We start from the raw sequence: 26670 nt of genomic DNA, 5'->3' as shown, positions 1-26670 counted from the left end.
CCGCCACATCTATTCTTTTATATAAACTTTTTTTTATTATTAAATAAATATATGTATATATACAATACAGTATATATTTAAATATTCATAAGAAATAATACTTATATAATAATAGTTATAGCACATATACTATATATATAATATTATATAGATAAATAGGTGCTAGTGACACAACCAAGAGGGGTGTTTTGAGTGTCTGTACACCCCTCCTTGAACCGTATTTTTGTCTATAGTGTACTAACAAATTTGGAAATGTATTTTTGGAGAACTACTATGTAAACGAACTACTGGTACTGCAGGTACACTACCATTGCAATAGTGGTACCTATATATATGGAGTTTATGGAAATATTTGGAGTATTGGCTACAAACTATTATGTATAATTAATGCATAATTTTTATAGCATATTATATTAATTAATAATTTATATATTAATATACAATTATAGCGTTATTGGTACTTAAAGACTATAAATTATAAAAAGTAATTATAATATTTAGATATATACATCTAACTAAACTTAACAGGGATACATATATTTGTTAACCTTTATATTTCATAAATAAGTACATAGGTAATATTATATATATATATATAGATATGTAGAGTAAAATGCAGACCTTTATGTTTTTTTATGAATACATTTAATAATTAATTATAAAACTCTTTGTTTATACTTACTTGAATTAGTTTTTATGTTAGTTAACATATATAACTATTATATAATACCTACTTACTGTAAATTATAAATAATCATTAAAACAATTTCATTATCAGAATACTGACTTATAAATGATTTTTAAAAAATAAAATGCAATTATTATTATAATTTTCCTGTCAATTTGTTTTGGAAAAAAAAATAATAACGATTGGAAACTTTAATAAGTACTTTACTCGTTTACTCATCTAAGAGTAGTATCTAGTAACCAACAATACATAAATTTAATATATTATGTCATTATAATGTTATGATTTACGGCACTTTAAGTATGCAATTTTAATTCACTCAAATACATGAAAGTAATAAATTTATGTTGAAGTTCTATAATAAGTGCTATAATATTTTTATTATTTAAACCAAATATGTGAAATGGTCACACTGACAATATATTTTGATAATATTATCAGTATTATTATTTCATTTTTATGTAAGTACCACTCCCCGCCAATCATGGAAAATGGACCAGTTTCTTGTTTACCAACAACCCCAAAAATGTCGAAAGCGAAGAAAGTCATCGAAGAAGCACTGGAAAATCAAAATCCAGAGCTGGATTTAGCGGATAAAGGGGTAGTCTCCTTCGAGGAGATGCCAGGACTCAGTAAGTGTACTAAATTTAAACATTTCCTTTTATGGAAACTTGTTTCTTATTTACAAGCACCTTATAAGGACATCTCTATCATTCATTACAAAGTGCCGTATTTATTATAATGCATTTTATTTAACTTATAAGTGTACTACTAGGTTTTTATTCTCATTTATAATAAATTTGATGTATCAAAAATAATATATTACCTATATATTTATATGTTAGATGGATAAAATATTGTTTTTCACAATTATTTTCCATACTCTATAGAATTCATTGATAAGGGGGACTAGTTCAACCTCAAAACCTAGATTATTAAATTTTTGAAAAAAAATTTATTGTCTTTATTATTGTTTGATAATTTGTTGCATTAAAAAATAAACTATAATTTTAACCATAAAGATTTTATTTTTATTATTTATTTATATTGCTTATAAATTTCAAATTGTTGAATTGTTAAATGTTAAATAATACATGCCTATTTAGCCAAGCTATTGAGATGACTAGTACATCATAACTATAGAATTGATTAATAGTAAAGTTTTAAATTAACATTTAAACATATTTTTAATTTAATTATATTATAATAAATAAGAAAAAACCTAAAAAATAAATGATTATTCTTTAATGTTTTTATATTTAAACACTTTAAACTGTTACAAATATTTTCTTGTACAGCATATTTTAATAAGTACAAATGTACAATATTTATCTACCTCTATAGCTCTACAAGAGTTATTGTTAGTATAATAATAAAATAAGAACATTTTATCATGCAAATTATGAATTATGAGTATGTATTCATATTTTATCAGATTATAAAAAATAAAATAAAAATATTACTCAGATTATTTTCTTTATAGAAATATCAATAATATCAAGGGCCATTCTTATAATGTCTGTTTAAATGTCAGTTAATGCTAACTGGCTGATAACAGATTTTATTATCGGCAGAATTCCCCTGGTTAAGTGTCCGTTAACACTTAACCAAGCATTGTAATAACAACCCTTAATATTATACAGTGGAGCATTGATTATCTGCACTATAAAATTTTTGAGTACAAATTTATTTTATTTTATTTTAATTTAATTTTATCATTCGTTATGTTGTATCGTGTACTATAATGTTATATTATATATAAATATATATATAAAAAATGGCATGGCGGCAAAAAATTCATTATTATTTCAAATAAATACATTATATTTATATTATATTTTTTATATTATGTATGAATAATATATTTAGTATTATATCTAGTAAATTAGTTTTTAACTTTATGTTAAAATTCTCAATGGTTGTTTGATTATCCGCACAAATCGATTATTCATACCCTCTTCAATCCCAATTAGTGCAGATAATCAACGATCCACTGTAATTATAAATATTGAAAAAATGTCACTGAAGATATACTGTTTAACCCCTCTTCCATCTAAAGAGTTGTTATTGCTCAGTGCAAGTATTATGATAAACTATAATAATAAACAGTAATATTAAAATATTAAAAAAAACTTTTCAAGTAGCTATGGGGACAAAAATGCTGTATTAAGAATATGTATTATTTATAAAAGGAAATCTGCTGCTCATATAAATAATTTGGAATTCATATTAAAATAGTTTAAAAATAAATTATTTTTGTTTTTTTATATATTTGTTACATTATTATTTTTTGATTTCAGTTGATATGCATAATATTACTCGTATCACATTGAGTCACAATAAAATACAAAGTACGTATTAATTGCTTAATTTAATTTACATAATTGAAACTGCTGACTAAAACTACTGCATTTACATTTGAGTCATTTTACAGCCTTTAAAGTCTGTTAAATTTATATCACTATAACTAAACACATTTTATTTTATAAAATGATATTAGTCAAATTAGTAAAATATTAGCATTGGCTGTTTGCATTCAATACACTGAAAATTATTGTTTTAAAATGTCAATATAAAATATAATTTTAAATTCTTGTGTATTAATTTGTAGAAGTACCTCCTGGAATTGCAAATTTAACCCAATTAGAAATGTTAAATTTATTTAACAATCATATTGAAGAATTGCCAGTTTCTCTTTCATCAATGCCAAAATTGCGTATTTTAAATGTTGGGTAAGTTTGATTAATTTGTTAACAAATAAAACTTAAAATTAAAGTATAATGTAATAGATCTATTAACTACTGTTTTTTTAGAATGAATCGTTTGGATTCGTTACCACGAGGTTTTGGAGCATTTGCAGTTCTTGAAGTATTGGATTTAACATATAATAATTTAAATGAATCCAGTTTGCCAGGAAATTTCTTTATGTTGGGTAATTATATGTTAATAAAGTTATACCAATTCTTAAATTAGAAATTATTTTTTTTAATAAATTTCTTAACAATTTTAGAAACTTTACGTGCATTATACTTGGGTGATAATGATTTTGAGACTATACCACCTGAAATTGGACAGTTAAAAAATCTTCAGATTGTAAGTTTAATACTCTATTAAGTATTACATTTAATTTAACATGTTTTTAATATATTTTCATTGTTATAACCATTCTTAAAATTCTTTAAGAATTAATTTTCAATATAAATGTTTGTAATTACAAAAATATATTTATATATTTTTAAAATATTTCAATAATTTAATATTTTTTTTTTAATAGCTAGTTTTACGAGAAAATGATTTAATTGATATACCAAAAGAAATTGGCTATTTACCCAGATTACGGGAGTTACATATTCAAGCTAATCGACTTACAGTTTTGCCACCAGAATTGGGAAATTTAGATCTATTTGGAAATAAATCGGTATTAAGAATGGAATTTAATCCTTGGGTTGCTCCAATTGCTGACCAACTTCAAGTTGGAGTATCGCATGTAATTGATTATATTAGATCTGAAACATACAGATAGTAAGTATTTCAAAAATACATCTATGGGAATAAACCAATGAAAAAACAACCAAGACTTAAAAAACCAAAATTACATTAAAGACATTAAAATATAAAATTAATAATAAAGTGAATTGATAATATTGTGGGTATGCATATAAAATTATAGTGCTTAAGACTATTAAAATATAATATGAAGGTTGGCCATAACACCATTCTATGTGTAATTATTATCATATAATTAATTATTTTATTCTAATCGGGGTAGTCTTGGTTATTTCTTTTTAGGTTTTCCAGGAATTAATTAAAAGTTTATTCATTACATAATGTTTAGTTCTAAAATGGAATAAATAACATTATTTACACCATATAAAGTATAGTAATAATATTTTATTTTTTTTAGTCTTTACAATCGCCATATTGCTGCTAGGGGACCACCTCCGCCAAAACTTAATGATAAAACACGTAAGATTTCAAGGAACCGTCAATATAGTTAACTTGTTTTGTAAATTGAAATGATCAAAATTAACTTAAGTCTTAACTGGCATGTAATATCCGAAATGACAAAACAATCGCCCTTCCTAAAATAATTATAGCCTTTAGGATTATGAAAACTATACATCGTGCAATTTTAGTAAATTGTCGTAATACACTAAATACTAAAATATAATTCTCGCACAATTCATTTTTTTAAATTATGTCATCCAATTTTGAAATGTCAATTTTTTCGGTCATTGCGGAATTGATTATTATGAATACACTGTCTATATAAGGGACTGGAGTTAAACATTTCGGAGCTTGTTTTTAACATATCTAATCATTGATCGATGTTTTTTTTAAGTTTTTGATTAACAATATATATTATCTAAATACATATTTTATTTTTTTTAATCTCAATGTAATATTTTAGGAAGACCAGTATTAATTATTTTAACAAAAAGTCATCCATTTAAATGTTTATTCTTATATAATATATTTTTGAAAAAGTTTTATATTGTTATTACACTCTTTTATATAATTTATTTTTAGAATTTAACTGTTAATGTTTAACGTTATAAAATTCGTGTTATCATTATTATTTTGAAATAAAATAGTACACGTTTATGAGCTACAAATTTGTATAATATATTAATATGTGCATTGTTCACATCATGCGGTGGGTACTATAAATATTGTAATGATGATTAGGAGGTATTTTTTCTTTTTTTGTCGCGATTATAATTTATTGATTTAATAAAAAAAAAAATGAAGAGACACTAATAGAAAACCACAGTTACACGTTTTCGGGAAATAGAAACAGTTCGTCGATCAAACGTCATAACGTGATAATTATTTTCCTGTAGTTCGTGTAATCGTCATTATCGCATAGACCACAGTGCCCGGAAAGCCGTGTGTCGTGGAAATTCCACGAAACGCTGTCTGGCCCGGCCGAGGCAGCAGCTACGTATTCCTTCCGGCACGTGCCCGAAAACGCGAACACAAATAGAGCACTTCTGGAAAACTCCGGTACAATATCTGCGAATTTCCCGCCGCATTCGACGGCCTCGCGGATGGCACACGTGCCGGCGGCCCTTTTGTTGTCGACACGTGTTCGTCTGGCCTGATGGATTTTCACGAACCGGTCCCAGTCGCGATAATTGTTGTCGGCGATCAAATGATAATATTTATTATGATATTCCGATATTCCGTGTATACCTACAAAATCGCGTTTGACACGAGCTCGTGGTTTCTGCGAAGGGTTAGTTGTGCTTTGCGGCGTGAGCAGTGGAGGGCCGCAGTGTCTCTTTACGCAATCACAATACCACCCTGTAGGCTGTAATACATTTATAGTTATGTCTCGATGTATGGGCATGCGGGCGGGTCTGAATTCGCAATGGTAACTGCATTATATTATGAGTACTGTCAAAGCATACCGCTGGACAATAACGAAATTATAAATGATTGATTTTACTGAATTCCGATAAACGCGAAAACGCTTATACGTGCCGTGGTGAAATATTATGTTATAGCATCGTACTAATCATTATCCATGTTTATTATTAGTCTATCTGTGCGAAAAAAACTAGCGAAAATGCATATTGAGCAAAGCATTTAATTAATTATTATTTATTATACTTACATATTATGATACGAACAGGAAAAAATATTTTATTATTATTGGCGTATTTTTATTCTCCCAATTTCAGTTTTCTTAGGGTTTTTTTTTTTTTGTTTATCTAAGAGGAAATTTTAAATTGTATAATCACAGAATAATGAAACGATATGAAATGAATTTCGTTTATTTTGTGGTATAATATTATTTTATGATGAGTGAAAATAAGTAGATTTTTTTTTTATTGATTATAAACATGTAATAATACACAACTTGTTTATGTACAGTATTTCATTATATAATAGTTTTGTCATTTCTATATAATAGTGATTGTTAATTAATAATCAATATTAATGTTAAATTACGTATGAGCAATGGGCTGTTTAGTAAAATAAACAAAATACTTAGCACAAATGAGAAAACAAATCAGTTCTTACATCGGACTATATATTAATTAAAACAATAATGTTATATAATTATAATGGAAACCCAATCGATGTTGATAAGAATTAAGAATAAGAATAATTATTTTAAATTGACATAATTTAACTATTAGACATGTTATTGTGCAAAATATATGGCAATAATCTTATATATAGGTATATATAAACTACAAAGTATACCTGCAATACCTTTTAGATTTAATTAAAGAATTCAATTATTTCGGTTTTTTCATATTTATACATAATTTTTAAATATTATTTGTTCACAATATTTATTCATCATCCATACCTATAAAATCATAATATGGCTATTAGCCATCTAATAAATAATAATTATATTGATTTACCATTATAAAATATAAATATAAGTTCCTTTAATATCAATAAAAGCAAAAAAGTGAATAAGTAAATACCTTACTTTTACTCAAAAAATTGTACAACACTAATATTATAATTTAGTATTGAGGAGTCACAGCATGATTCAACATTCAACTTGGTTTAGTATAAGTCTAGTTGGTCTATATATTATGTTACGATTATAATATTAGTCCGATACTGACGAGATATAATAGAAAAATAGATACTCTGGATACTAACTAGGGATGGTTAGGTAAAAAGTACACTACTAACTAGTAATCGTTGGAGGAGAGACATACGTTGACCCTATCTATAATTTATTTATTTTATTAAATGCTTATAATTATTTAGTTATTTGTGCCTCTCCACCATTATTTATTTATGAATACACTTTTGCTCGTAATTTGATGTTATTGTTAAGTTAAGTAGGTCTAGAACTTTTAAGTTTAAACTGATTATTATATATGGAACTATTATATTATTATGTATCATAATATGATACATATGATTATGTCTGTATTCTATATGACGCTATGATCAAAATGAGTATTCAGGAGATATCAATAATTAATTATTTACAACTGAATACTTATGCTCCACTATATTATTAACTGATTTAATAATTTTTCAAACAATATAATTCTGTACTCATCAATCACCAAAATTCTCCCACTGAATAAAGTTCATCATTACTTTTAGGTGACTGAACGTTATTCTAAAATATGGTAACGGTATAAAGTATAATTAAACTTATTCAAGTTTTATAACTCATTGATACATGCTAATTTAAATAATATGTAGGTACATAATAATATGATCTAAGATGTACGAATATACGATGTTAATATGTTATACGTATTAATTATTAACGCTATTATCTACATTTTTGAATCTATTTAGTTCAACAAAACGTAAATAATATATGGTTTAAAGAAAAGACGCTTAAGCTTAATTTAATTGCATAATAATATCCGAACAATAAGAACCTATATTTTTCAAATATATAAAGCTTAGTTAAGATTATAATTTAATTTATTTCTAGATCCATAATAATATTATGGTTAGGTAGTAGGTACCTATATTATATTATTATTTTTTTAGTGAGTATTGAGTATTTGAAACAAAATATGAACAAATAAGTAATAATAAAATATATTTTATAGCGACATACGTTTTAAACGTTTTGATAAAAAAAAAAACTTATTTAAAATAAAATATAGAAAATTGCACGTCACAAATTTTTTTAAATCAAAGTTAAAATAAGTTAAATTTTTGAGCTATAATAATTTATAATTACTTGTTAAAAGCTAATGAAAAAACAAAAATAATATTAAATATTGTTAATGATAATATTTTTTTTTCTACTAGAAGACTGTAAAAACCATTTAAATATATTATAGATATTACAGCGCTTTCTAATTTTATTCACACTCTAAACTTTTTAAAGTATTTGATTTTAAATAACGCTTACGAATAAAAGGCAAGTTTTTTAATGGATATATTAGCGATTTTATGCGTTTGATCTATTTTAATTGTGTAACCATTATTATTTTTAAAAGATTTATTTTATACCTAAGTAGATAAATGCACGTTAAAAATAATATTTCACTCCAAGAATGTTTATCGTGGCTCGTGGGTAAACCGATATGGAATTACCTAGAAGAACTATTGAAGTTCAAAAATATAAAAGTACAATTTTATATTATATGGTTTACTATATGTATATTATAGATTTATCTAAGTAAAAGCTTATGTTCCACAAGTCTATAATATGATACCTTTATTGCAATGTTTGAACGAAATCAGAAAAAGTTTATTATTTCAAATCATTTACTTATATTTTTTTAACTAAAGAAAAATAAAAACACTTAATTCCTTTATAGTATAGTTAGTTAATTTAAAAATACTAATACTAATTATTATAATTTATAATATACATTTTATAATATAGGTATAATAAATGGCAGTAATACCTACAAAAATACTTTTATTATAATTATAATTAATAACATACTGTATAATTATATCAATAGGTATATTTTATCTTAAAACTTTCATATTATGTTTTAATATTGAAGTTATGAATATTCATTATATTATATTTATATCATTCAGAAAATGTAAAATAAAATAATTTTTATATTTGTGATACCTGATAATTACTTTATATCAGCAGTACTTACCTTAGAGGATCTACCAAAGATCGCGTACTGCTTGTTATACATCCGTCTTTAGTTACATATATCTTTCAAAACACATGCAAAATCGTCGGTTGTATTTAAAATAGCCTAGTTTGCTTATTATTAATATTTATATATTAACAGTGAAACTTCCCCTAACGGACACCTCCCAGTAGTGGATGATTTCTTGGGGACGGGGCAATTCTTCGAATAGCAAACTCTCTAAATAACGGATGCTTATTTAAAAAAAAAAAAAAAAACAGGAATAATGGAAATTTTTACACAAAATTAGTGTTCAACAAAATTGATTTTCTTTTTTTTAGTATTGTACTTAAACACAAATAACCGTATTTGTAATACCTATTTAAAATTTTCACAAAATATTTATGTTAACATTTCTAACATATGAAATAATTTTCTAAATATTTTTTTTTATCTTTTTATAGAAATTTGGGATTTTCTATCTTTTTTCTTTAAACATTTTTTTGGATGCTTGAAAATAGAATATAAAATTCTTTATAAGTTGTTCATTTTCCAAAATTTCATATAAAATGATATAACATTATAACAATGAATTTAAATTGAACATATCCATTACAATGGTCTACTCGACACATTCCCACCCAGATATTTTATCTTTTAATTTTTTTATATAGAAATTGGGTGTTATATTATTAATATTATATTATATTTTTTAAATATTAACAGTATTATTCGTTTATATTTAATTTAATTTGTCAATATTGTTAAAAAACTAATTAAATCTATATGAATGTGCATATTTTTTTCTTTAACCCATTTATCTTTTATTAATTTCAACAATTTTTACACCCTCTGACCGAGAGTGTCCACTATTCAAAGCCTTAAAGGTTTCACTGTATTATATTAACTTAAATATTATTTCGATGCGAGTACCGAGTAGATTTTCCTTACCCTAGTACTTAATAGGTAATTGCTCATGTATTATTATTAATTAATCTTCATATTATTTTAAAAATTATATACATTAGGAAAGAGCTATATACATGTACGTAATACAATATAACATATGTATAGGTACCTAATAAATGAGTATTGGAGCTCGAATTCGTTCAAGTTTAACAAAAATCGAATACGATTGCTTTTTATTTTTTAGAAACACTATTGTCATGGAGAATAGCAGTTGGATGACTTGTTCGTATTGTTATGAATATCATACTACAAGAATAGTATAGGTACATAGAAATCGGTGCGTTTAAAAATATGTGGCATGTTATGTTTAGGCATTTACATGGCTTGTGTGTATGCTTGCCTTTAAATGTTATCATTATAATATAACATTATTAAACTAAGTAAATATAAATGTTTAATAGACAACTATAAAAGTGAGTATTTTTCGTTTTAATCCGAAATTTTTAATTTCTAACTCCTTAGTAAGAGTTTGAATTCAGTTAATAAGTTTGGTATTCTTGGGAAAGTTTTGCTTATGACAAACAAAAGCTGTACAAAAATGCGGGTTTAATGTCATTAAACTATAAATATTATGGGGTATCTCTTTTATATAATGTGCGATTCCCTCAATTCGTTTAAACAATGTAAACTAGTAAACGCGACTGAAACTGTTGTTTCTGGTGGCCAGAGAGAGATATCTACAATACAATTTAACCACTGTAATACTGTACCCGTCGTGTACGATGTTTCCAGGAATAAATCGTTGATCATGATATTATGTATAAGTAGGTATTTAGGTATATATTGTATTATCTTTATTGTAAAGTGTAGACGGTAGTAGGTAACTAGGTATATCTTATTAAATAACAAATTAAACATGGTTTTCTGAGATATCATAATTATTACAGTAATTTTGTTCAAATGAAAAAAATGATCCATTAACCGAATTATACAATATACCTATAAGTTATAACCTATATAATAGGTATACATTATTTGATTACACATGTATAATTAGTTTTGTTAAATTTCCGCAGGTGCAATTTTGTAAATAATATTATACAATCATCGATGTTGTGTCGTACTCGTACCTAAATGTATTAATTGTAGGATTTGTAACAACTAAGTGGTTTTTACAAAAGCACTGATAATATAAGGATTGTTGAATACTAATTATCTTATTGGTAAATATTTAATATTTTAATATTATACTTATATTGTCATTTATCACTTATAAATGACAAATTATGTCACAAAATATAATGTGAATTCATTAAAAATATTTATTCAAAATTATTATATATAAAGGTAAGGTATATAAATTCCAAGGCGATGATAAAAAAGATAAAATTAAAACCAAAGAAAAATGTTATAATTCGAACTTCAAACGTTTATAAAAAAAAAAATGATGTTTTTAGAGTTTTAGACCATTTTAAATTGCCTATTAAGTACAACGTGAGGAATCTTGTTTTAAAGTAATAATAATTTAAGTAATAGTGGAGTTCAAATACTGGAATGTTTCAAATGCCTACAACTAATATTTTTTTGAACCATATAAAAATAATAAAAATTGTCAATATTAAACACTAAACAGGTTAGATAATTATTTTTGATTATGAGTATTTAAAAACTCCTAATATAAGTAGACCAAGAATGATTTGTACTTTTGAATTTTTATCTTGTATTACTCTTGATTATAAAAAAGTTAAATAAGTTCAGACCTTTCATCTGAAATTAGATTACAATATATACTGTTATTAATAACTAGAGATTTAGTGTAATGTTAATAAATAATTATTAAAAAGCGTAATATTTTCATATCTAAATTTAAATTTAATTATATCTTAACTTTTGATTTTCAAGTTCAATTCGTGATCTAATGATTCTAATAATTAGTATAGTATTAGTAAAATTTATGTTATTAAATACAAAGAGACAACTTAATGACAAGAGTTAATTCAATTAATAGGACGATTATATTAATCTATACTAATACTATATGTCTATATGACTATATAAATGTATCATAGAGTATTACTCTATGAGATGTACCTATATTGCAACTAGTGCAAGCACGTATTCAGGATCAATTTTCGAGGTTAAAATATTTATAATAATAATGGGTACATAAATTAAAAATACATTATTTTATTATTATTTTAATGATAAAAAATAATTTCCTTTAAGAATTTCTGAGGGGGTTGAACTCCCCCCCCCATCGTATAAGGGCTTGGTATAGTATCTACTGTCTATATTCGTGAGTTTAGGCACCTCTATAAACATTTTGTATTATGTTGTGAATTTAAATTATAAATATTTTTTGTACATAACCTCTTTGCGTTTCAGAAACAGATGTTATTATTTTGTTATCAGCAAAGACTAGATTTTATCGCTGAAATATGGCTATTAGTTACTGCACTATCGGGCATCGGCGTATCGCTTGATTACCTTGAGGTAAAAAAAACGTGCTCTTTTTAGCAAAAACAGTTTTTGCAAAGCTTATTCATCGTTTTAAGTTAATTTTTTTACATAAAATGTCAAAATTGACCAAATTTTTCGTTGGAAATTTGCCGTGGACAGTTAGTAGCCGAGAACTCCGTAAATATTTTGCATCATTCGGCCACGTTGCTTCCGCAGACGTCTTGTTCGATCATTCTACTGGTTTATCAAAGGGTTATGGATTTGTTCAGTTTTCTACACCAGGTGGATACGAAAATGTTTTAAACAATAATAAACATGAATTAGACGGGCAAACATTGGTTCTCAAAACAGCTGGTTCTTAATAACTGTTGTCGAAAGTAAAATTCCTGTTTTTTTTTTTTTTTTTGTATAATAGACCTATTAGTATAATATATAGTTTAAGTAATGGATTTTAATTTTGAAAATTTATCTGCTCGGTTTGATAAAGCTGTCTCATATATTTCTGGATCTAATTTATCCGATGTTGACGTGCAGCTTAAATTGTATGGGTTTTATAAGCAAGCATTGGTAGGTACATGTACTCAACCAAAACCTTCGATATTTGACCTAAAAGGTCGTAAAAAATGGTATGCCTGGTCTGAATTGGGTACAATGACCAAAGAAGAAGCTATGACATCATATATAAATTTAGTAACATCTATTAATCCAAACTTTGAAACAGAAAAAACTGGATGGGTAACAGTTAGTACATTTGTCAATGATGAAAAACCACTTTCAGAAAACGAAAAAACCATTAGTGATTGGGTTAAAGATGGAGACTTAAACAAAATAAAGACTTTTATAGGCAACATAAATGTTAATGATAGTATGGGAATGGCACCAATCCATTGGGCTGCAGATCGTGGAGATTTCGATATTTTGAAATTTTTGGTGGAAAATCATTCAGCTGATGTTAATTTTCAAGACAATACACGCCAAACAGCTTTACATTATGCTGCTTCTTGTGGACATGAAGAAATTTGCAAATATTTGGTTAGTAAGGGCGCAAGAATAAATATTGAAGATGAAGATGGAATTACTCCTTTAGAAATGTGTACGGATGAAAAATTAAAATTACTATTATCAATAAATTAAATCTTATGTTTATACACGATTAATTGTATATAATTAAATTTCAATATGTTAAAACCAAGTTAAAAATAATGTCAAGTAAAAATAAAATGTAGTGTTTATTGTATGTTTTATAAAATAAATAAATTAAAATAATTTTATTTATATTTTAAATGTTTTTTTTTATTTTCATCAAATAAATAACAATACATAATAAATAATTTCAAAAAATTATAACCTCAATATAAGAATATATAAAAAGATCAATAAAGTTACATATAATAATAAAAAAATTAGTTAAAATACACAATGTTGGTACAAACCACACCATTTTCCATTTTCCATTTTTTAGGTATCTTACATTCTTACCTATACTTTAAATGATTATAATATTAGGTTTCAATGTTTTTTATTTGACAATAATACCCTGAAAGTGAGACTAAAAAAAAATTATATGAATAATACTTATAAAATTCACAATATACTATATAGGTTTACAATAGTCAATAAACTAAAATCTTATTACTTAAATATTAATTTTGTTTGAATCAGTAAATATGTATTTGCTTACAAATTAAACTTAAAAATAATTTTTCCATTTTCTGTTTAAAAAAAAAGTTTATATAAAATAGGCAGTAAAAATTTAGTATATTATAATAGTATTATATTATAATCTAAATAAATATAAACATTTACATTGATTAATATTAAGTAGGTATATTTGTTAGTATTTTGCTAATCAATCAAGTTAATGTTTAAAACTAGTTAAACATTCACAAACAAAATTTTTGTTAACAAAAAAATAAACTGTTCTATATTAATGGCCAGCATTTTAACTTTTATTTGTAAATTTGTTAATTGTAATACATAGGTAGGTTGTAATTGGATACATTATATAGGTGGTATTAAATTATCCAATATAAATTGGCAAAAAATATATAGAAGTGTCAGTGCCGTGCTAACCATCAGTGATCCACAGGGCAATTAAATTAGGCGCCCCTAATCATTGGCGGTCATGGGGGGCTTTAAGGGCTTTTTGCTGCCCAATTGCTCCCGCTTTGCACGGCTGTGAGAAATGTACCTACCAAGTTAAGTTAAATCACTAACTTTGTGAAATGAAGTGTTATGGTGATTGTTTTGTATTGTTCGTTATCTGGATTATTTTTGTTAGAATTATATACATTTTTATTTGTTTGGTATAATTACAAAATAAAACACCTTATTTAATAAGTCTGTATACAATAAAAGTTAGTTATTGTTCAATTAAATATGAATTGTGTTTCAGTAAAATGGCCTATGTCCAATAATAACAACTATTAAATGTAAACTGTATTTGTTTTACCAAACCAAAAAAATTTATTAAAGCATTAATTAAATTTATAATAAACCACATAATATAATATATTTTAATTTTGGATGTAAAACAAAATATGTATTAAATTATCGAGTACCTACAACTTGGGATTATTTCATACAACAATGTGAAATAAAGTTATGTTAGGTAGGTAGTAGTACATGACTGTTTGAAACAAATTCAATTTAAAATTATGTGTTGTGATAGTTAATTAAAAATGATGTATTAAATATTTAAATCTGGAATAATATTAATGTTAATATTGTAGGCAATTCGTGTTTAAATGTCAATGGATAGGTATTATAGTCACAAGGCAGTGTTTATTATGATTTAGAGGTCACATTATTAATTTTGTAAATAATAATGGTAAGTAGGTTTTAATATTTTGATTTTTATAATTTTTATTATTTCAGATGTTTTGAATAATATTTTATAGTTAAATAAAAAAGTACAAATTGTGATTAATATTAAAATATATTATACAATCACCGTGTTTCTTTTCAATGTAATGTTTTAGTTATTCAAGTTCCTAGCTTGATGTATTGTAATGTAGTACTTGTACAGTTGTACTAATGTATATGTATTTAGTCAAAGTATATTATATACCTATCAATGTATCCAATGTACATAGTTTTCAATAAAATATAAGTAATAATAGTATTGTTAGTTGTCTTATAAAGTTAGGTTGTCAAGATCGAGTTGTAGAGATTAAAAATAGTTTTTCTTGCTGTTAGTTTAAAATGAAAAAAAAGGAACGTTGTATTACAAACCTTGTATGTTTGTGCCTATTATGTTTATTTTTACGTTAATAAATGATTCTGAAATAAGGATATCGTAAAGGTATGTATAGTCTATAGAAAATGTTAAAGTAATATTGTTTGACAGAGCTAGAAATTTTTTTTTTTATATTTGTAATGTAAAATATTCTATCAAACAATATGTATGTACTATATGTAAATGTTTTTTTATTACCGTCAAAGTTTGTTAAAATATTATAATAAATGTATTATTTATAATGGTATTTGCATTATAGTAATATATACTGACTAAGGTTATAGCATAGACATTAATATATCTACGATTTACAAATAGATCAAAATATATTTTTGACTCAGTAGACATGTTAGTTATTGTATCTTGACTATCTTGTATATAGTATAAACTAAGTATTAAAGTAGTTTCATTGTAAATATTATTATCTCATTAGGTATCCATAAGTAGTCAAGTTAAGAGTTCCTATCTTTTTAAGTTAGGTTATAAGTACCTACTTTTATTATATAATAAATTATAATATGTAGAATTTGCATGTATGTATTATGTATAGAAGTATCTATGTTTTTACTTATGTATATATTATGTTTGTATGTATGTATGTATGTATGTATGTATGTATGTATGTATGTATGGTTGTAACTTGTAAGTAGTTATATATGAATTAATGTATATACTTATTACATAAATATATATATATATATATGTTTGTTTGTACATATGTATGTATGTATATGTATGAATGTATGTATGCATGTATGTAGTATGTATGTATATATTTATGTAGTATGTATAGTTGTAAGTAGTTATATATGAATTAATGTATTTTCTTATTATATAAATATGCATAAAATATATATGTTTGTATGTATGTATGTATGTATGTATGTATGTATGTATGTATGTATGTTTGTATGTATATATGTATGTATGTATGTATGTATGTATGTATGTATGTTTGTATGTATATATGTATGTATGTATGTATATATTTTTGTAGTATGTATGTAGTTGGTTGTATGTAGTTTTAAATGAATTAATGTAAGTAGGTACTTATGTATAATATATATTATTTTATGTTTGCTTGTTTGTATGTATATATTATAAAATAATATATGCTTGTTTGTTTGTAGCAATGTATGTTATACTTAGGAATCTATCTAGTCATTGTTAACTCATTATTATTCCTATTTAATTTTTTAAGTTATTATTTAAACAAAAATAAAATAAATAATATTAACTATTTGGTGCTTATGGTATTCTTTTTAAGTAGATATTTGTGATTTATATCATTTACTAACTTATATAAAAATCAATAATTTTAATTAAATTGCTAAATTTAATTAAAAAAAATGTTTATAGTTATATTTGATTTATATTGTTTATAGTTATCTTTAAAAGTTAAGTTTAATTTGTAGACTGAAGTATATGTACTTAGCCTATGGTACTCAACTAATGTACCTATTAATCAACTTGGCAGATAGAAACATAAAAAGTATAAATTTGTTAGTTTTTCTGTTGAGTTGAGTGTCTGTTAATTGTGAATGCGTTTAATAGTCAAGTTGTATGTTTTATTTTTTTAGAACCTAATACTTCCTTTATTTCCTTGTAGGACTAGTCAATACTAGTTTGTAGTTTGTAGTGTTTGTACTTATGTGAATTCAACAAATATAGGTAGTAGGTAAATTGCTCATTAAAAGTGTATTATTCTTATTTGCATCTATACGGCTATACCTAAATTGTATTTAATTTCCAGTTAAAATAAAAATGTCTGTGTAAGTTCTGTAATATACTACTGTAGTCAGTGGATACTTATACAAATTGTGTTATGTTTATTTGTTAATTCAAGTACAAATATAAAGTGTAATAATTATACCATAGGTACAGCTAGTTAAAATATTTGTTTTACGTGTATAATTTAGCCGTTTATTGGGTAGGTTTAGGTAATAGGCATAGTATAAGTGTAGACTGTACTATTGTAGTATCTAGGTATAGTAATATTAGGTAGGTATGTCTTGTTTTTACATACATAATATAATGTATATTCTTGTACAAAATAAAACATCTGTAGTGTAATTAAGTATTGTCTTTGGACTTAAAATAACACTAACTATTTTATAAACCTTATCAGTTATAACCTACCTACACACATTTACATTTTATAACATAATAGGTAGGTAACTTATAATTATTAAAATCAATAACCGTTTTTTTAATGTTATGTTTCTATGTTGTAAGCTGTAAACTTAGTTGTTGAGTATATTTTAATTATTTTATGTCTTACTTTAAATCGATTGTATTAATAAGAATTAAATATTAGTTGCCATTAAAAAACTCCAACTTTAAAATCTGTAGGTACAAATAGGTACCTAAGTACCTATCTACATAACTGTAATAGACGAAATTTCTGTCATACGTCAATACATAATTTTTAAACAATAAGTATTGTTTAAAAATATGTTATAATTTTTGTATTTGATTTTATTTTTAAGCTTTTCTAAATAATTTGATACTGCCTATTTTCATAAGTTTATAGGTACCTACTATAAATTGAACGTAGGTAGGTAGGTACTAACTTCTAACTGCATAGGTTGGTTAGTCAATAGTATAGGTAATATTATGTTGGTTGTTAGGTAGGCATTAGATAGTAGTAGTTGTCAAATTGTCAACTTTATAATTTATAATTGTCTGGTATGGTATAATCATATATCTAAATAATAAATGATGATGTGTGTCTGTTGTTACTTGTTAGTACCTACTTGACTACTTCTAATAGTATACAGATGTTTCACTGGTCTAGAGCAATTAAGTAGGTACGAGTATGAGTAGTTTAAATAGTTCAATAGTTACCAAATCATTTATACATTTTCGCGAATTGTAAACACAATTAAAAGTGCTTTATAGATTTTTTATAGATACTTATATTTCATATACATAGGTACTATAAGTATCTACATAATATTTTGCATTAGAAATATTGTCTTGATTTGAAAATACAAAAAGGAAGAACAATTTAATTTAAAAATTCCTTTTAGAAAGACACTATTATAATAACTAAAGGATAATATAGTGTGTTGAACCGTTTGTCCTCGTTAGTCGAATAAAGTTAAAATGTTATGTTTAGACTTTAGATAATAATAAGTATTATTATAATATGTACCTATGTGTTGAAGATATGTGTTTTATTGTGTTTATTTTTTCAGGTTGTTAATTTGTAGTCTTGTATAATACTTAATAGTTTGTGAAGTAATAAATAATAATAATAAATTGTTGTATTTTTGTAAAGTACAAAGTTTGTTGTAAAGTATTTAAATATAGTTGAGTGTCGTATGTTTTTTTATTAATATATGTCAAATTATCGTTGAGTAGTCGAGTTAAATAAGTAGTTATATATATTATAAAATAAAAATAATTTATAGAAAACTTAAAAATGTAGGTACCTACCAATAACAAAAATAATTGAAAAATTAATCGATACCTACCATTTTTTCAATATTAGACACAATAATATGCAGGTATCTACCTAAATTGTCTTTGATTTAATTTAGTAACAGTAGCAGTTTTAGAGGTATTATTCAGATCTTACTGTCAGATAGTAGATATACAGATTTATAAGTATAATTATAGTGTCTATAGGTATATAAAATAAAAATTACGTAAGTATCTATTTATTCAACTATATAAATTATATAATATACCTATTGATATATCATTATTTATTAGTAAATAGTAATGTTTTGTTTTTTGTTTATGTTATAAAATATTTAAATGTAAGTTATATACGTATAGCCGTGTTTGTGTGTCCAGTACGTGTGACATACATATATATATATAATAATTTACAGGGTGATGGGTGATGCATAAATTATTTTATCAGTAAACATTCATTAGCTTGAAAACTATGAATAGTTTTAAAATTACCTCAAATTTGTGAAGAATATTATTGCTAAAAACAATATATTTTCGACACAAATGTGATATGAGTGTTTAATGATGAAATAGAGTCAAAATGTTTCTGTATATATTTGTATTTTATGATTTACATAAATATAATATAAGTAATCGCTGTTAGTCGTAAAATCAGTTGTAAATGTTAAAACTAGAAATAATTGGATGTGATATGTGCGTTTATTTCGTTCAGTTTATGTTGCTGTGCAATAGTCAAAGAACTTGCATAGTTAAGTCGTGTAAGTATAATGTACCTGGTATACGCGTTTGTATTCTTCCGTTCGGTGTCTGCGTGGTGAACGTCTAAAACAGATTACACCGAAAAAACACAATCATATTGATAAAAAACTATGTTAGATTTGAAATAATCTTGTTGATATAGAGCCAACAAGATTTTTGTAATTTTGTACCAATTTGACGATAGTATCTTTAATAATATAATATTATTTTTTTAAAGATTATAATATTTATAATATATGCGTATATTAGGGTGGTTTTCATTTGTACGAAATTCCTAAAATTACAAATCGTTTAAGCGAGATTTATATCATAGACAATGAATAATCAATATGCTTGATACATTGTTTGAGTGAACTTATGAATGACGCCTGACTGCATATGATACTTATTATGATGGGAAAGTCCGATCAGACAATATAATATTAGGTACAATGAGTTGAAAAATCGACTCATTGAAATATTATAATAGGTTAGATACGCGAAATGTATATTAATTTTTATATATGCAATAGAGGTATGTATTATACCATATAGCATATAGGCATGTTTTAAATTGATAAAAATGGCTTATGTGGAGATCTACTTGCACATGTTAATGACCTTGCGACCCACTTTCTATCTAAGTTTTCATTTTTGCGTTCTATACCCGGTCGGAAGGGGGAACTGGGATCTAAGTGAAAGCCCAAAGTGAAATTTCAAAGTCAGTAAATTAACATTGACGCGTGTGTACACGAACTGCCGAATTCTATATAACTATGTAAAGGCATAATGTTGTAGGTAAATATAGATGTATTATAGTAGAATAATTATATAAATGAATTACTATAAGAAAAGACGGTAAATAAAGATGATCATGCTTATCGCTTGATGAATCATCGTTTTCGGGACAAACCACGTACATAGAATAAACTTACTGTAAAAGCGTGCAATAATGCTATTACAATTGATCGTGGTCTTCTTATACTAATTATAACAAATATATATAATTACATAGTGATTATAAATATAAATTATGTTAATGTAAACTTGTTAAGTGCAGCCGCCATACAGATCATCCATATTTGTATAGGTATACGTAGAAGTGCATGTAAAATATGTAGTAAATTGTATATACATTTCATCGTTATTAGTTTAGAAAATGTACGTTATAAATCTTTTTCAAAAGAGTTCTGAACGTAGTCGTTGATTTTGTGAACAGGTTAAAGGTTAAAGGTTGAATATAAATAGAATATACATAAATATCCATAAAATAATTATTGTGATCAATTATTATGGATATTTTATATAATGTATATTAGCAGTACTTAGGTAATGTGGTATGTGAAGTTATATATTTCTATTTAATTCGAGCGTAGGTGTATGTCGAGTACTCAAGTTTGTGTTTATATATAGATTGTCACCATATTACCTATATGTTTAAATTGAGACTTACATTTGAATTGTTGTATTTAAAGTTAAATTGGTTGGTACAATATGGTTTTAAATCTAATACTATAGTCATGTAAAACTATTGACATCGTCAATTGTCATACAATATGTATAGAAGTAAAGTATAATAAATTATAGTATGATATTGTTTATATATTTTACAGTAGTACAGTAGTAATAATAGTATATAATATAATAGTCATAAAGTCACGTATAGTCGTCACGTATATATAAGTTGTGTATGTATAAAAAATTGAGTTTATTTGTATAAATTAATCTATATAGACACAATAATTTAAAAAAACATATAGTGATTTATACAACAAGTACGTGTAAAGTAAATTAATGTATCTGCTATGTGCAGTTATGTTAATAGATACGTTTTTCTAAAATAAAAATCCGTATGGTTCATGTATTATCATAGTATAAGTTCATATACAAAAGTATTAAGCACACGTAAAAGTTATTTATTGTATATTTATAATTCACTATAATGTTATAGTACAGTTTCAACGAAAAATCATTTTTGTTAGTAAAGTTAAGTTGAATGTTTGCATAATATGCTGTAGTAGTAAAATAATATAAATAGGAAATAATTATAGTATATTGAAAAACAATAAATTTATATTTCAACTATGCATTTTTTCCAATAAAAAGTTAATTGCTGGCCCTGTAGTTGTAGGTCCCACGGTATTTGTTAGACAACATTTTAGATAAAACCCAAGGAAAAAAAGTATAGGGATCGCAAAAAATTATTTTATCACAGCCACGTTTAAAAAAAAAAAAAAACAATAATTTATCTACATGATGTGCACCTTAGCAAGTGATTTAAGATACAATATAGCTACGCGTTTTTGATATAAATTATATATTATGTTTAAATATAGTAAAATTTCGTTACATAATTTAAAATAATTTATTTTTATATTTTTAAATTCGTAATTAATGGATTAACTAAAAATATTAACCGAATAAATAAGTTATTTACAATATCGTAGAATTAGCTATCGAAAAGATCGTAGTTGCTGACTATTTTTTTTTGTACGAAGTAATGTTGAACTGCAGTACCTCGTCATATATAAATCGATGATAATCGATAGAAGAGCGAAATGTTACATACCTTCATATGATGTCCATATTATATACATCATATATATATTTTATATTATTCGAACAATTTATTAAGAAATAAAATGAGTTATGTTTGTTTTTGAAAATATATGAAAATCCCATTTGGTCCATGTAGTTGTGTACAGCGAAAGGACTTAGCGAGACTGTTGCGATTTTCAGGGCGTTTCAAAACTGTAAAACAAAATCAACATTTAACAACACACATAAAACTCAAAACACTTTTGTTATAATGACTATAAAAAATTCACACCGTGAGTTCGCGACCAGTATCTGCAGTAGACAATATATTATTATTTAGTTTAATTAGTATTTTCGTCCAATAACCATTTATTGTTATTATTATAAATGATAATTAGGACAATATATACTAATCTCGACTGAGCAGCTGCCGTAACCGCCGCAGCGTCGATGAATGGTGACGACTGAATGCGACGGCAAACCCACCCGCTGGTGTTTTATATACATGCTAATTTCGTATACGCATTTTTTTCCTCATTATTTTCTTATTTGTCGTCTTTCGTTTTAACGAGCGATGACGGAAGAAAGCAGAGAAATCGTGAAACGTCAAATTTCACACCCGTCAAGACACGAAAAGAAGAGAGGAGAGAAAGAGAGAGAGAGAGAGAGAGAGAGAGAGAGAGAGAGAGAGACAAGAAAGAAAATTAATGGATATATTATATCACATAGTGCACACCAATGCGTAAACATTGAAAAAAGTGCGCGCTTCTGATTTCACTATGATAATATGATATATATGGTATGTGCGAACCCAAAGAACTTTAGAGAAATACTGCACACATACACACACGCGCGCGTGCTGCCTACCCACGGAACAGATCACACAAAATACGTAGCACGTTGACGTAGTGTTTTAAATATAATATTGTGCAGGTAGAAATATAGTTGGCAGAGAAAGTCAATAAAACGCGGCCGTGATGAAAATCTAATACCTTTTATACGTTTTCTTAGCACTATGGTTTTATATCGAGTATAATACTGCAGCACTATAATAACAATGATACTATTTAAATAGAGACGCAGAATTCTATGGAAACTACAGATTTTGACGATTTGAAACGGTTTCACATATACGATGTACTTGTATTTCTAAATACAATGTTATGCAGTTGCATACAGAATTGGTTAACTTAAAACGGTTCACTAAAACTTAACGGACCAACCATGGGCCACTAATTCATGTTTAAGATATCTAATGGACTATATGTAAATTTACTAATCATTCATTAAATGTTCAGTTATTGTTTATGTTATTCGAAATTCACTATTAATATAACATATTATTGTGCTTTACTAAAAAAAAAAAACTCGACGTGTACAATGTCTATACGCATAATGATGTTTATAGAAATATAATATACTCTTATTCGAATGATATTCCGATTTTTGATATGCATACTTATGTAACTTCAGTTATATTAACTTAATATACATATTTTTATTATGTGAATTAAATAATTTCCCATCACCCATACGTGGTTTGAAAATAGACTGCATAGACACAGTGTTATGGACAACTTATATGGTTAGAGTGCAGGGGTGTCCTTATATTAAAGAATCTAACAGATAGTATGTATAGGTACTTATGTACTTAAGTACTATACTTATACATAATACGCGTTAATGCCTACGTATAATACGCATCTATATTTGTATTATTCTCTCCTCGCGTTGGAAACGAAAGAGAAACGATTTCGAATAAAAAAAAAAAGAAAAAAAAACGGTCAAGCAGCATTGCATCCTCTACGGATTATGTCATGTACCTGCGCATATTATTACTGTGGGAATTTTATTTATTTTTTAAACTTGCCCGATAACGATGGCGGACTTTCTCTCACCGCAACCGTATTTACGTATTGGTAGGCAGGCAGGTACGCATGTGTCTATATGATACACGCTCCAGTTGACGAATAAATAATAATAACCGTATATACGTTATATATATATATATATATGTATACACGCATACTATTATATATTATAGACACACTGCAGCAGCCGAACGGCAAACGGACCGGTGCCGTGCGCGATATGCGCTCTCGAGGCGTGACATTCGCGAGATTTTTAATTGATATTCAAATGAGCCGTGAAAGTTGAAATCGTTAACCAGCGCGCGTTCAAATCGTTTTGACGACGACGGGTGGCGGATGCACGCACGAAATATAAATGATCTAAAAATCATTTAACGGTGACATTATATCGTGACTTTCTATTATACGCGTGCACGCGTGTTATTTATATAGACGGCCACCATCATCCGGTTGTTCGGGATAATATTATAAATATATATATATTGTAAACGTGCGGCTGCTGTTGTAGACAACGACGAATTTTCTGTCGGTTTTCCGTGTTGGATTTTCCCGTCAACATAGAAAAGACGGTCGTAATTGCCTTTCACTCGTAATATTAACCCGTAGAAATAATTTTTTCTTTTTCTCTTAACGACCGTCGTTATTCAATATATAATATATACTCATTAAAGTATATTATACTAAATAATATTTGTATTGGTGTGTGTGTGTGTGCATTATACATAACGTCATTAGGTGTAGGTACCTACTCGCCATTAAGTTTTTCGTAATTAACAATAATATCTTTACGATATTCATTTAATGTGTGCAAACCAATATATATATATATATATATAGAAATTTAAACACTCTCAAAAAGTCAAAACTATGGTAAATGTTTTATACCAATTGTTGTGAAATAACCCAAAAATAAATGTATATTTAATCGGTTAGAAAAAGAAATGTTTATTTTTCACCATTGTATTGTTTCAGATTTAATTTGGCGTGAGATTTTTTTTAGTTTCAACGAATTTTTGACGGTGAAAAATTTATAATTTTTATAGAACGAACATATACACGACGAGAACGTATTGATGAAATCTATATATTTTCTATAGACAAATTCATGAATTAAAAAAATATAAATATCAATATTGGTAAGTCCTTTGTACTTGTATAACACTAAAAAATCTAATATTTTGGAATCAACTCGGTTTCTCAGAGCATTGCAAGTATGCAAGTATTATCATCATTGATTACTAGTACGAGTCATTGGAACTCACGGATGTACATAAAATGCCTATACAAAACGCCGTCTTATATGTTTTTGGCAGCATAGGACATGTAGATACCCGCACACAACAACGCAGTCGACTGAGACTGATCGGAACCACGTTAAAATAATAAATCAACGGTAGCAATAATATAAACTAGAGGTTTTTCCATATTATTATTATTGCATATGAAAAACGATTAAAAAATTGTATAAAATATATTTATAATCATATATAATACGTCTATGATTATGGTATGATTTTTTTCTTTTCTTTTATATAGACAAACGATAATATCAAACCTCATGGTCGTCCCGCCGCCGGAAACCGCGTCGCGGGCCGCTGTGTGGTGCTGCCTCCGTCGTTGGACCCAAGTCGGCGGCTGTGGCGGCGGACGGTGATGGTGCGCTACAGGTCGTCGTCGTCGCTGCTCATGTCGCAGCGGCGCGCACGACGGTCATTGCGATTTCTTCCTGTGCAGCTTGTCGTTCTGCTTCATCGTCGATATGGCGTTCACCGAGCCGAACAGTATTTTGGCGGTGACCTGGACTCGCCGTGGCTGCGCTGCCGGGCCGTCGCCGGCACCTCCGCCCCCGCTGCCGGCCGACGACGGACCGTAACCGCCGCACGCACCGTTCAGGCACTTGGTGGGACCGTTGTTGTTCACGTCACCGCCCGTCGACCGGGTCGGCGAACCGTCCGGCACCCTGGTCTTGGGCGAACCTTTGGATATCTATATTCGTAAACAAGACATAACGAAAACGAAAGGAATCAATAAACGTGGCTAATGAAACGTATGCATATGTATATCTATATCGCGCTGCAAACCAGCGCATAATAGGTATAGTTACTATATACTATAGTAACGTAGCCGCACTCGATCGAAGTCGTGCGCGGTGTGCATATTATTATATCATTATATTATCGGGACTTTATTGTTACATTGAATTATCGTACGTTGAGATATCATAATATCGATCCTATAGTATTCAGA

The 26670-nt window shown here is 26.5% G+C and overlaps 3 protein-coding genes and 1 long non-coding RNA gene across 4 annotated transcripts; 3 read left to right on the top strand and 1 right to left on the bottom strand.

Annotated features, from left to right (window-relative positions):
• Positions 1–1145: 1145 nt before the first annotated feature.
• LOC113547938 (ras suppressor protein 1) lies at positions 1146–5299 on the top strand. Its single transcript, XM_026948537.1, has 7 exons — positions 1146–1320; positions 2989–3039; positions 3300–3420; positions 3502–3620; positions 3699–3781; positions 3963–4210; positions 4593–5299. Exons 1-7 carry the CDS (start codon positions 1173–1175, stop codon positions 4684–4686), a joined length of 864 nt encoding a protein of 287 aa, XP_026804338.1. The 5' UTR covers positions 1146–1172; the 3' UTR covers positions 4687–5299.
• Positions 5300–12595: 7296 nt separating this feature from the next.
• Positions 12596–13332, top strand: LOC113547940 (SRA stem-loop-interacting RNA-binding protein, mitochondrial-like). The gene has a single exon (XM_026948539.1). It carries the CDS (start codon positions 12726–12728, stop codon positions 12972–12974), a length of 249 nt encoding a protein of 82 aa, XP_026804340.1. The 5' UTR covers positions 12596–12725; the 3' UTR covers positions 12975–13332.
• LOC113547939 (acyl-CoA-binding domain-containing protein 1-like) lies at positions 13030–13806 on the top strand. The gene has a single exon (XM_026948538.1). The coding sequence runs from the start codon at positions 13057–13059 to the stop codon at positions 13744–13746; it is 690 nt and encodes a 229-aa protein (XP_026804339.1). The 5' UTR covers positions 13030–13056; the 3' UTR covers positions 13747–13806.
• Positions 13807–19857: 6051 nt separating this feature from the next.
• LOC113557014 lies at positions 19858–26136 on the bottom strand. Its single transcript, XR_003405567.1, has 2 exons — positions 25979–26136; positions 19858–22765 (listed from the first exon to the last, which is right to left on the bottom strand). It is a non-coding gene; the product is annotated as an uncharacterized LOC113557014 (long non-coding RNA).
• Between the last annotated feature and the right edge of the window lie 534 nt (positions 26137–26670).

This window comes from Rhopalosiphum maidis, chromosome 4 (genome assembly GCF_003676215.2).
Source record: "Rhopalosiphum maidis isolate BTI-1 chromosome 4, ASM367621v3, whole genome shotgun sequence".
Taxonomy (NCBI): domain Eukaryota; kingdom Metazoa; phylum Arthropoda; class Insecta; order Hemiptera; family Aphididae; genus Rhopalosiphum; species Rhopalosiphum maidis.
The sequence above is the reverse complement of the archived record's forward strand: the minus strand, read 5'-3'. Positions and strand labels throughout refer to the sequence as shown.